Source organism: Condylura cristata, unplaced genomic scaffold (assembly GCF_000260355.1).
Source record: "Condylura cristata isolate star-nosed mole 26May11 unplaced genomic scaffold, ConCri1.0 scaffold00004, whole genome shotgun sequence".
Taxonomy (NCBI): domain Eukaryota; kingdom Metazoa; phylum Chordata; class Mammalia; order Eulipotyphla; family Talpidae; genus Condylura; species Condylura cristata.
The window spans coordinates 31,830,720-31,843,094 of NW_004567105.1; the positions used below are offsets into that span (position 1 = coordinate 31,830,720).

The 12,375-nt window shown below is 38.0% G+C and overlaps 1 protein-coding gene across 2 annotated transcripts in view; it reads right to left on the minus strand.

Moving 5' to 3' along the window:
* The window catches only part of FRS2 (fibroblast growth factor receptor substrate 2), a 98,638-nt gene that overhangs the window by 5,065 nt on the left and 81,198 nt on the right, over positions 1-12,375 (minus strand). For both annotated transcript variants that reach the window (XM_012720588.1, XM_004675903.2), the window contains 2 exons: positions 8,782-8,878; positions 817-908 (listed from right to left, as the gene is read on the minus strand). In XM_012720588.1, the coding sequence (XP_012576042.1) occupies positions 817-882 (66 nt within the window). In that variant the 5' untranslated portion in view covers positions 883-908; positions 8,782-8,878. The remainder of the gene's footprint in view (positions 1-816; positions 909-8,781; positions 8,879-12,375) is intronic.

Genomic DNA, 12,375 nt, shown 5'->3' on the forward strand with positions numbered 1-12,375 from the left:
GGGGTTGTCAGGCAGAAGCCACAGGGGAAGATGCAAGGCTACAGCAAGGCCAAAGAAGAAGGCATCATGCCCACAGAGCCCAAGACAAGACTGGCACCATGTTCATGTAAAGAAAGCCCTGAACTGCTGAATTTCTGAAAATGGTCAGACACTATGAAGAACAGATAACACTATGAAGGAGCACTTACACATCTGAGACGGGGCAAAGTACATCACATGTATTTCCCCCATTTAATCCTATAATATCCTAGAGTGCAAGTAATACCAATTTTGCATTATATAAAAGTGAAACAAAGACTTAATGATAATGTAACCTGCACAAAGTCGGGGAACTATCAACAGTTATAACTTACACCTAAGTTGTGTTTCCAGAGGAACTGATTTGTAGCAGACTCAAATCAAGACTATGAAAAACACTAATTGGTTGTGAATGAAAAGTATGATGCATGTAGCCTAAGGCTAATAAAACACTGGAGAAGTTTTAGAGTGAAGAAAGAATATTACCTTTATGTTGACCATAGGATCACAGGGGTGACTACAGGTAGGGTCCAGTTAAAAAATTACTAGACACGAAGCAATGACTGCTAGGTAGTGATGGGAGCAAAGAGTTACTATAAAATGGCAGTTTAAAGAAAGCATTACCAGAACTGTGTTGCTAATTGGACAGGGAGAGGATTCCACACTGTCACTAAGAAAAATGTTATCAAGAGACAATAAACGAAGCTGGAGATAAAGTGAAGAAGTAAGAAAAATAAACTTAAGTTTAAAAACAAAACACCCAAGAAGGCAACAAGAAACATAACCAATTTTACTGACCTTAAACTTGTTCCGGTGGTTATCTGGGACAGTGTCTTTATCTGGACAGCTACAACAGCTACCCATGGCTTCTTCAGAAGACCATGTGAGCACTACATGAAAGACAATTTGGAAAAAAGTATTAGATGAAGGATACAAAAATAGTAAAACAAAACAAAAAAAAACTTCAGAAATCATCAAACATGAACCCTCAATTTTTTTTAAAGTATCTTCTGCATTTTTAAAAAAGGATTTATTTAGTTATGCATACAGAACTGGGGTGGTACAGGGCAGAGACACAGGGGCAGTAAGAGGCTTCACCAGACACAGAATGGGGAGCAGAACGGACTGACAAAGTACAATGCTGAGGGGAGCAGCGAGCAAGGAGAGGTCTGCTGTGCTATGTGGGTGACTTCCGAGGCCAGGACCGAACTTGCACTGAATTGGCTGCAGCTCACTTGCAGTGCTTCACTTTAACCTGCTGGACCACCAGGGAAGGCCCCCTGCATTATTTTAATGAAGAGAATTAAGCCCCAAAATATTTATGGCTGGAGCTACCTGGTGAAGTTTGCTCAGTGAGGCAGACAACAAAAATCTCAAAAAAAAAAAAAAAAAAATCAAACCAACCTAAGTTTTCATGTGTAATGATATTTAAATAAAGTCATTCATGGAATTAACTGTTTATTTTTTTATGAGGCATCTTCATTAATAAATTACAAAAGGATGCTACACTTTAGGCTTGGCAGATATTTTGATTCGTATTTCTCACTGTAATATACTTTATGTACCCCTGGAATCAATAGCTTATTGATAATTGACATAAGTCAAGGTCAGAATAGAGCACTAAGATAGCTTAAAATAACAACACACAGAAAACTGGCAAACTGATAAACCATATCTAATTCTTCTTCCCCACAGTAGATTTATGAAGCTATAGATGACATTTAAGTATCCAAGGACACTCCAGATGAAAAGAGGGGAAAATTAAAAACATCACTTTTAAGCAAGAAAATGTATCAAAATGAATGTGGCAACATTTGAAGGGGGAAGGAGGGCAGAATAAAGCATAAGAAGTTACTAAATATTTAACGATTTATTTATTTATGTATACAGATATGGGGTACAAGCCAGAGATGCAGGGGTGGTGAGAGGATTCACCAGAGACGGAGTGAGGAGCAGAACAGGCAGACCAACAAAGTACACAGCTGAGGGGAGCAGCAGGTGAGACAGGAGAGGTCTGCACGCCACGTGGTCACCTCAGGGGGCAGGGATCGAACTCACACCAAAGCGGCTGCTGCTGCGGCCAGCTTGCAGTGCTGTGTCAACCCATTGCTCCACCAGGGAGGGCCCGAAACTACTAAACATTTAAAACAGAAATATAACTCAAACTTGCTTAAATTCTTCAGTGGCTCTTCACTACCTTCAGGAAAAAACTTAACACTCATCAATGAGACATGAGGTCCTGCACAATTTGGTTTGTCTGTAACTTCTTCCCTTCCTCTGCTTCAAGCCCTACCCATGTTCATACTAAACAGCTCACATGGAACATCCTGTTCTTTTATACTCTTACTTACATACACACTCTTACACACACCCGACGGTTACAGTTGCTTTCCTCTGTCAAGACTGAGCTCAGTACAGTGCCTCCAGGAAGTCTCCTCAGCACCAGTCAAATGCCTGAGTTAAGCTTCTGACATATTCCCCACCCCATCCTGTACTTCCCAGTACCACAGCTGCTATCACACTTCACTTACTAGAAATTGGGGGAGGCTGTCTTTCTTACCAACATTCTCCCTTTCACTGTGAATTCCTGCCCATCAGGTATGGCCCTCATTCATTTTTGCATTCCCTGTCCTAACAATCACAAGGCACACAGTGGGTGTTCTAATCACTCATGATGTGAATGAACTGTACTAGACTATGGTGAAGAATGCCCACAGGCATTCTAAGAAAATGAAAAAGTATACTAGTGTGGAAACCAAAAGAAAGTATAGCTAAAATAGTAAATTAATATAAGACTTACATTCAGCTTTTGCTAACTAATATGCCAGTTAAGTATTACTGTGTAAAGATTATTAAGTCACAGCACAAAGCTCTGAAAAGTCATGAGTCTAAAGGGAGGACAAACATGTAAACAGTAACGTACTATGATAAGTCATATTAAAATCTAAGAAGAGGTCTGTGTACACAGAGAAGGAGTAACTACCTCTTTCAGTTTGGCAGGCAGGCAGCACTACCTAAAAAGGTGAACACAAACAACAAGCTAAGCAAGAAGTAGAAATAGGTTGTTGAGACAACAGGATAAAAGGAATATGTGCAAAGACAAATGTCATCAAAGGTTATAAAAGGCCATGCTGCTTTCAAAAGAAAGTGAGGAATCCAATACAACTATAGCACAGAATAGATGTAATATGACCCATCCTGAACAATGAGGTAGGGACCTGTGGCCAGCACCCCGGGGTTTCCGATGGACACCACTTTATCAATGCACTAATCATGTTATACTGGGACGTTTGTCCATATCATCATCACTCCACAGTGATCTTCCTTAAAGTAGGAACCCCATCTTCTGAATTTCCCAGGGCACTAAGCATTCTGCTTGACAAATGTTTTATTTTTTAAAAAATGGGTAATCAAGAAAATTATAAAGCACTGTTAAAAGAAATAGAAGAAGATAAAAAGAAATGGGAAGACATCTCTTACTCATGGATTACAAGAATTAACATCATTAAAATGGCCCTCCTACTAAAAGCAACTGATAGATTCAATGCTAGATCAATAAAAATTTAAATGGCATTTTTCAAAGAAATAGAATAAAGACTGATGAAATTATATGAAGCCACCAAAAACCTTAAATAGCCAAAGCTTTCTGAATAAGAAGGGGAGGTGTGCCACATGCCCAGACTTCAAACTATACTACAAAGCCCTAATAATCAAAACTGCATGGTACTAGAACAAGAAAAGATGTGCAAACCAATGGAATAAAATAAAAAAGCCAAATATAAACCCACAGCTTTATGGACAATCACTGACAAAAGAGTAAAGAATATGTGATGGAACAAAGAAAGTTTGTTCAAGAAATGGTGCTGGGGAAGCTGAGCTGGGCTGCCACATGTAAAAAAGTGAAATTATATTACTACCTCACACCGTACACAAAAACCAACTCAAAATGCATTAAAAAACTAGACATAAGACCTGAAACCATAAAAAATATAGAAGAAAATACTGGCAAAACACTACATGACATACACCTCAGTAACATCTTCAAACATCATCTAAAGCAAGGATAGTGAAGGAAATGATAAACAGCTGGGACTACAGCAAGTTAAAGAGCTTCTGTACAGCAAAAGAGATATTACACAAACAGACACCCCCACTGACTAGGAGAAAATTGTTGCACATAATACTAACAATAAAGGACTGACACAAAGATATACAAAGAACTGACGAAACTCAACAAATATAATAACCACCCCATCAAAAACGGGCAGAAGAGCTACAAAGACACTTCTCCAAAGAGGAAATGTAGACTGCCAACAGACATATGAAAAAATGTTCAACATCACTTATGATAAGTGAAAGGCAAATCAAAACCAAAATGAGATACCACCTCACACCAGTGAGAATGACACATATTTAAAAAATCTAGCAACAATAAATGTTGAGAAGGCTATGGAGAAAAAGGAACTCTCCTACACTGCAGGTGGGAATGTAAGCTGGTACAACCACTATGGAAAACTGTGTGACGGTTTCTCAACTGCTAAAAATGGAGCTTCCATATGATCCAGCAGTTCCACTCCAAATGCATTAATTCGAAAGGATACCTACACCTCCATGTTTATGGATGCTCTATAATAGGGAAGATGTAGCACAAATGCCCCAAAACAGATGACCGGATGAAGGTTTAGTACATATACACAATGGAATATAACTCAGTGATCAAAAAAGATAAGCTCATGCCATTTGCGGCAATGTGAATGGAGCTGGAAAAGATCATGCTTAGTGAAATAAGCCAGAAAGAAAAAGAAAAATACCAGTTGGTTTCACTCATAGCAGGAGTGTAAGGGATCAGGAAAAAGGGGGGAAAAAAAAATCACATATACATACACACATAAATCATATATACATACATGTGTATGTATGTATATATGTGTGTATAATTGTGATAATTACAGCTGAGATGGAAAAATGAAGAATGATGTAAAAAATATAATGAAATTTAAAAAAAATTAGTAACCATTAATGATGAAAAGGAAGCCAAAATTTTTTTAAAGGCACAGCTTCTTTAATACATCCTAGAGCCCTCCCTGGTGGTGAAACAGGTTAAAGTGAAGCACTGAGAAGTTAGCTACAACTGCTTCAGTGCAGTTCAATCCGCCGCCTGTAACATAGTGTAACAGACCTCGCGTGTCTTTCCCACTGCTCCCCTCAAAAGTGTACTTTGACATTCTACCTGTTCTGCTCCCCACTCTGTCTCTGGTGAATCTTTTCACCACCCCTGTACGTCTGGCCTGCACCTCAGTTCTGCATGCATAAATAAATCTTTTTTTTTTAAAGCATGTATCTTCGGGCCCTCCCTTGTGGCGCAGCGAGTTAATGCACTGCAAAAGAAGCTCAAGCCACTTCCGCATGAGTTCGATCCCTGCCTGCCCCATGGGAGATCCACATGGCGTGCAGACCTCTCCTGACCCGCCCGCTGCTCCCCTCAGCAGTGTACTTCATTGATGCCTGTTCTGCTCCCCACTCTGTCCCTGATGAATTCTCTCACCCTCCGCATCTCTGGCCTGTACCCCAGTTCTGTATGAATAAATAAATCTTCAAAAAAAAGCATGTATCTTCATTGCTGAATTCTTCATGAATATAAAACAATTAAAACATTACTGTAATAATAAAAAAAAGAAAACATTATTACAGGCCCTCCCTGGTGGCGCGGCGGGTTAAAGCACAACACTAAGAAGCAAAAGCCACTTCCGCATGAGTTCGATTCCCGCCTGCCCTGGAGGTGACCACATGGCGAGGCAGACCTCTCCTGACCCACCCACTGCTCCTCTCAGCAGTGTACTTCATTGATTTGCCTGTTCTGCTCCCCACTCTGTCTCTGGTGAAGCCTCTCACCCTCCGCATCTCTGGCCTGTACTCCAGTTCTATGTGAATAAATAAATCTTCAAAAAAAAGCATGTATCTTCATTGCTGAATTCTTCATGAATATAAAACAATTAAAACATTACTGTAATAATAAAAAAAAGAAAACATTATTACAGGCCCTCCCTGGTGGCGCGGCGGGTTAAAGCACAACACTAAGAAGCAAAAGCCACTTCCGCATGAGTTCGATTCCCGCCTGCCCAGGAGGTGACCACATGGCGAGGCAGACCTCTCCTGACCCACCCGCTGCTCCCCTCAGCAGTGTACTTCGTCGATCTGCCTGTTGTGTTCCCCTCTCTGTCTCTGGTGAAGCCTCTCACCACCCCTGAGCCTCTGGCCTGTACCCCAGTTCTGTATGCACAAATAAATAAATCTTTAAAAAAAAAAAAAATATATCTCAAGGGATTAGAAAAAAGGTTCTTCTCCTTGCTGCCTGAACACGCAGCACTTTCCAGGTGGGCAGGGGCAGAGATGAGTGGTGGTGCCACCTCCTGGCAGCTGTACCCATGCCGAGTATTTCAGGTTACAATGGCTGACGAAAGCCTAGCATGGGCACATAAACCGTACCTGGCATGCCACGAAAGATGGATTTTTACTACACATGGTGGAAGCCACTGAAGACTTTCAAGCAGGAAAAGTAAGATGGTCTGGACTTCATTTTAATTCTATTCCTCTATGGGATAACTTAAATGGGAGTCTAGCTCAGTGGAAGAAAACCATTTAGAAAATACTGAAAAGTATGCTACAGAACTATAAAACTAGAACAGTCAAAGTATATGAATAAACAGAAGATGATGAATTAACTATATATATATGTATTTAAGAAACTCATTTCTTTTTTAATTTTTTCATTTTTGCATCAAATAACGGGTATAGGCCAGAGGTACATGGGGTGAGAGGATACACCAGAGACACAGTGGTAAGCAAAAAGGGCAGACTGTCTGAAATACACGGCTGAGGGGACCAGCAGGTGAGACAGGAGAGGTCTGCTGCGCCATGTGGGCCACTTCCCTGGCTGGGGATTGAACTTGTGCCACAGCAGTGACTGTGCTGAGATTTAATACCTAGGTCACCAGAGAAGCCTTAAGAAATGTTTAGGAAGACAACAAAAATATTTAGGACAGAAACAGTGAGTGACTAACTAGAAAAACAAGAGGAGTCAGTATTCAGTCTGGCAACGGAAGCGCTGGTTCCACTTTACTGAGAGAGAAAAACCAGCAGTCTCCCAATGGATGGGATGATGAGTAGCTCAGTTTTAGACATGTGAAAATTGAGAATCCAGGGCACAGACAAGTGGAGAAATACAATAGAGAGATAAATACAGAAGTGTGGGTTTGAGAAGGAGGTAAAATATTGGAAGATATATGATACTTGAAACTAAAATAGAAGACATTGCTCAAGAGTAGTAATTGAAATTCTGGGGAATATAAAAGCATTACAGAGAAAAAAACCAGCAGAAGAGTACAAACTAGAGTGTCAAAGCGGAGACTACCAACAAGGATGGAAAGGTAGAGGCAGAGCCAAACTTCAATGAGCAAAGGAAAAATCCAGGAGTGGCCCCCAGAGAATGGAAGCTGTTCTTTCAAGAGCAGACCTAGAATGGAAAGTGTAGAGAGCTAGAGTGTGGACAGACAAGGTTTCAACAGGAATATGTTAATTCTGCTACTTACTGCCTTAAGATTACATATTTGTTTAGGTTTGTAACTAGTAGGTCTGAAAAGATTTAAAAATACAGAAGTGAACAAAATAGAGGAATCAAGACAGTGTGGATGGCTTGAGATAACTAGTTCTGGAGCCCAGATTGAGAAGTCTGCTTAGAAGAGGAGGAATGCCTGGCTTTCGGGGGTGAGAAGGAAGAACAAGATGAGTACAGCATGCTAGAGAAGCTGAAGCAGAGCCAGCTATCATCCTAAAATTCTTTGTAAACTTGAAGGTGAGTTTATCAAATGAGGAACTCCAGGAGAATGCTAAGTTACCCAAGAAAGGCAGCAAAGTAATTAAGTAGGTTGTGCTGAGAGCGTGGCAGAAGCTGAAGAGTTAAGACTAGCTGTTTCGCTAGCTTTGTCTAGCTGTCCAGAAGACAGCCCAAGTGACCAAGGTTGACAGGGTAAGACATGGGAATGAAAGGAATACTGACAACCCAAGAGTCTGAAGTGATCAGAACATCAGTTCTAGTCAGGAAAAAGAGAAATGTGCTGACAAATTAAGAGAAAAATGGAGATTAAAAAAGGTATAATATGGGTAAAGAAAAGGCTTAGTATGAGTAAGAGACTGAAACTACTAGAACAACTGGTGGTTGTAGTTAATCTTCTAACACAGAAGAATTTTTTAATGTGAAGTTTTTATCCACATTGACTCCTGAACCACAAACTCCTAAAGCAAGAGAAAGCAAGCCACCAGATATTCTGCATTTATAACCACCACATTAATGTTTGGAGACCACATCAGAGTTATGTAAGACCTAATAATATGCACTAATACAGCAAATACTTGATGAGAAACCACATGATCTCATTAGTATATACCCTGCCAAGCTCATAATTCAGCAAAAGCACAAAGAGACTTATGCTTGCTCCAGAAGGCAACCTATAATCATAGCTAGCGTAATTCTAGAACAAAAGATAGCTACAATTTGGGAGGATTAATATTGTAACAAGTTTAATGAATATTTTAAATTAGTGAACACAGTCTCGGTTTAAACTATTTATCCTTATACTTTGGTGGTAGGAGGTGACAATAAATTAGGAAACAAAATAATTACACTCAAGTAAACATTATTTAAATTTCTAGTTTAAAAGACAATGTTGGGACTTCACAATTTGTTTTTAGTAAACTTTAACTTACCTAGATCTGGCCATTAATGTTCTTAGCCTCTGCTGCAGCATCAGGAATTTAATCATACTTCAAAATACCATGGCTTTTTTCTGTGTGGTGACTTATCCTACAAATAATATGTGGGGAGAGAATTTTTTATTTCCTTTAATCTATTTAAACTCTCTAAAAGTAAAAAGAAACCATTAAAATTTTAACCAATGAATATATTATATATATATATATATATATATATATATATATATATATATAAAATCATTAACATAGCCTTTTTAAAAAAAAAGGCAATGGATGAAATTCTATGCTATTTGAATAAATAGGACCTTTAAAATCACCAATTCTGGCTTCTCCACAATAAATATTTATGACATGAGATGATTCCTTTCTCAATACTTACCTACACACTCATGAGCAAGATTAGACTAAATCACCTTCAGGGCTCTTTTCAGCTCTTAACAGCCCACTTTAGCCAACAGTAGGGTAATTCTTTACCTCTAGTCACTTTCCTTAAGCCTCCCAAAACATAGATACTCTTTTAGAATCTACTTCCCTATCTTTCTATTCTATAAGTCTCCCCACAACCAAGTCTAATATCAGTTATTGGTAAAAAAAAAAAAAAAAAAAAAGGTTGGTATGAACAAACATGCCGTACAGTCACAAGATCATAAAATTTGAAATTGTAGCAATAAATTATAGTCTAGAGTTACAAGAGTCAAAAGAGAGTTTAATATTTTTAGTAATTTTCTGGTCATTTAATAACTTTTTATAATACAAAAAATATCAACCTCAAACACAGGCCCTAACATTTACTGAATACTCACACTAAATCAAGCATTATGTTAGAGATGTTAAAACAGTCTCATTATAACCTATATAATAACTGGAGTTAACAAAATATGATTGACATCCAAAATGAACATTTTCAAAACCATGTGCACACACATTCAAAGCTTTCAATTCTCAACTTCTAAACCACATGCAAAATCAGCAGTCAGGTGTCTGTGTATGCCCCCCATGAGGTGCTGCTACACCCCCATTTTAGGGTGCATAGCAACCCCACTTTAGGGCATGCCTCTCTGTTAACATACCGTCATTTCTAAAAAAAGTTTTAGCATATATCATGCTTTGCTTCTAGCCTTGTAAAACTATCCAGCTAGTGTTAACATAAACCATTACCCTTACAGAGTACACATTGCTTGCCCATCTCTTTTTTTCGAAGAGATTTAGCCAACTGACTTAGAAAAATCACTCTTCCTCCTTTTACTAATTTCTCTTACAAACATTGTTAACCTTCATCCTGAAATGAAGTTTAATCATAATGTGATTAAGAGCAATTTCCCTATAAGTCTACGTCAAAGAAAAGCTATATGACTTGAAGTTAAACATATTGAAGAGTAAGTACACAAACCAAAACAACTCTTGAAAATATTTTAAACCTCCATTAGTGTAACTGGGAAATTTTTATTGTCCCATCTTTAGACTTTATCTGTTCCCAATTTTTTATTGTAGTAAAATACCCATTAGTATAAATTTATCATTTTATCTAAGTTTAAGTGTTAAATGTACTCAATGATCTTGTGCAACCAATCTCCACAACTTTTTTCATCTTGCAAAAGCAACTCTTTACCCATCAGACAACTCTCCTTTCCATTCTCTCTTCTGGCAATCACCATTCTTACTACATGTAGAAGCAGAGTTTGACTACTCTAGATACCTCGTAAGTGAAAACATAGTATTTATCTTTTTGTTCTTGGCTTATTCACACAGCATAATGTCCTCAAAAATTCATCCATACGGTAACAAATACAGAACTGCTTTCTTTTCTTTTCTTTTAAGATTTATTTATTTATGCATACAGAACTGTGGTACAGGCCAGAGGTGTAGGGGCAGTGAGAGGATTCACCAGAGATAGAATGGGGAGCAGAACAGGCAGATCCATGAAGTACACTGCTGAGGGGAGCAGTGGGGGGGTCAGGAGAGGTCTGCTGTGTCATGTGGATCACCTCCGGGGCAGGGATCTAATGCATGCTGAAGTGGTTTTAGCTTCTTAGTGCTGTGCTTTAACCCGCTGTGCCACGAAGGAGGGCCAGAACTGCTTTCCTTTAATAATAGTAATCTATTTCTGCATACGCCATATTTTCTTCATTCGTTTGGTAACATCTGTCCACCTTTTGGCTATTATAAATGGTCCTGTTACAGAATGTTCAAATATATCAAGATCCGGCTTTAAACTCTTCTGGATCTATATCCAGAAGTGGTATTGGTGGATCACATAGTTATCCTCTTTTTAATTTTTTGAGGCACCACCATACTATTTTCTACAGTAGTGATACCATTAATGACCCTGCCAGCAATGTACAAGGGTTCCAATTACTCTACATCCTCACCAACACTTGTTTAAAATATTAGCCATATTAATGGATGTTAGGTGGTATCTCAGCATAGTTCTGACTTACATTTTCCTAATTGTTGGTCATGACCATTTTTTCAGTGTGTGCTATTCAAGTGCCATTAATACATTAACATATCTTCTTTGGAAAAACATCTACTCAAGTCCTTATTTTATTGCTGACTCAGACTATTCTTTTTGTTGTTCAGTTTTAGGAACTCGATATATATTTTGGGAATTAATCTCTTATCAAATATATGATGTGCAAATGTTTTATCTCATTATGTGGGTCTGGACTTTTTTAAACTGTTGATAGTATCTCTTGATAAAAAAAAGTTTTCATGAAATATGATTTTTTTTGTTTTGTCTATACCTTTAGTGCCATGTATAAGAAGGCACTGCATAGCCCAAAGTCATGTGAGTTTTGTCCTATGCTTTCCTTCTAAGAATTTTCTTTATGCCTTATATTTAGGTCTTTGGTTCATGTTAATTTTTTTATGTTGTGTTATGTAAAGATCCAACTGCATTCTTGTGTGTGCAAAACAATCTGTGGAAAAACCTGTTCTTTCCCAGTTGGAAAGGTTGTGGCACCCATGTCAAAATTTGACATATGTATGTGACAGTTTACTTCAGAGTTCCCGATTCTATTCCACCAGTCTGTGTTTGTGACAGTACCAAAAATTTTTATTACTGTGGCTTTGCAGCAGTTTTTGAAGTCAGGAGGTGTGAATCATCCATTTTTGTTTTTTCCCATTGCATTTGCTATTCTGGTACCATTAGTTCCATATGAATTTTATGATACATTTCTATTTCTGAGGGATTTCAACAGGGGTTGCATTCAACCTGTTTCCTTGGATCATACTGACATTTTAACAAGACTATGTCTTCTAATCCATGAATATGTCATACATTCACTTGTCTTCTTTAATTTCTTTCAACACACTTTACATAGTTACTATTGTCAAAGTCTTTACCTTTTTGGTTAATTCCTAAGTATTTTATTCCTTTATTGTTAAACATGGATTTTTTTTTTAATTATTACAAAAGTTTATTTTTACATCATTTTGCACATTTTTTTTTTCTATTCAAAGCTGTGTTTTATTTATTTCTTTTTTTAATTATTACAAAAGTTTATTTTTACATCATTTTGCACATTTTTTTTTTCCATCTTGATTGTAATCCCACGGGTTTCCCATCACCAAATCACCCCTGTGCCA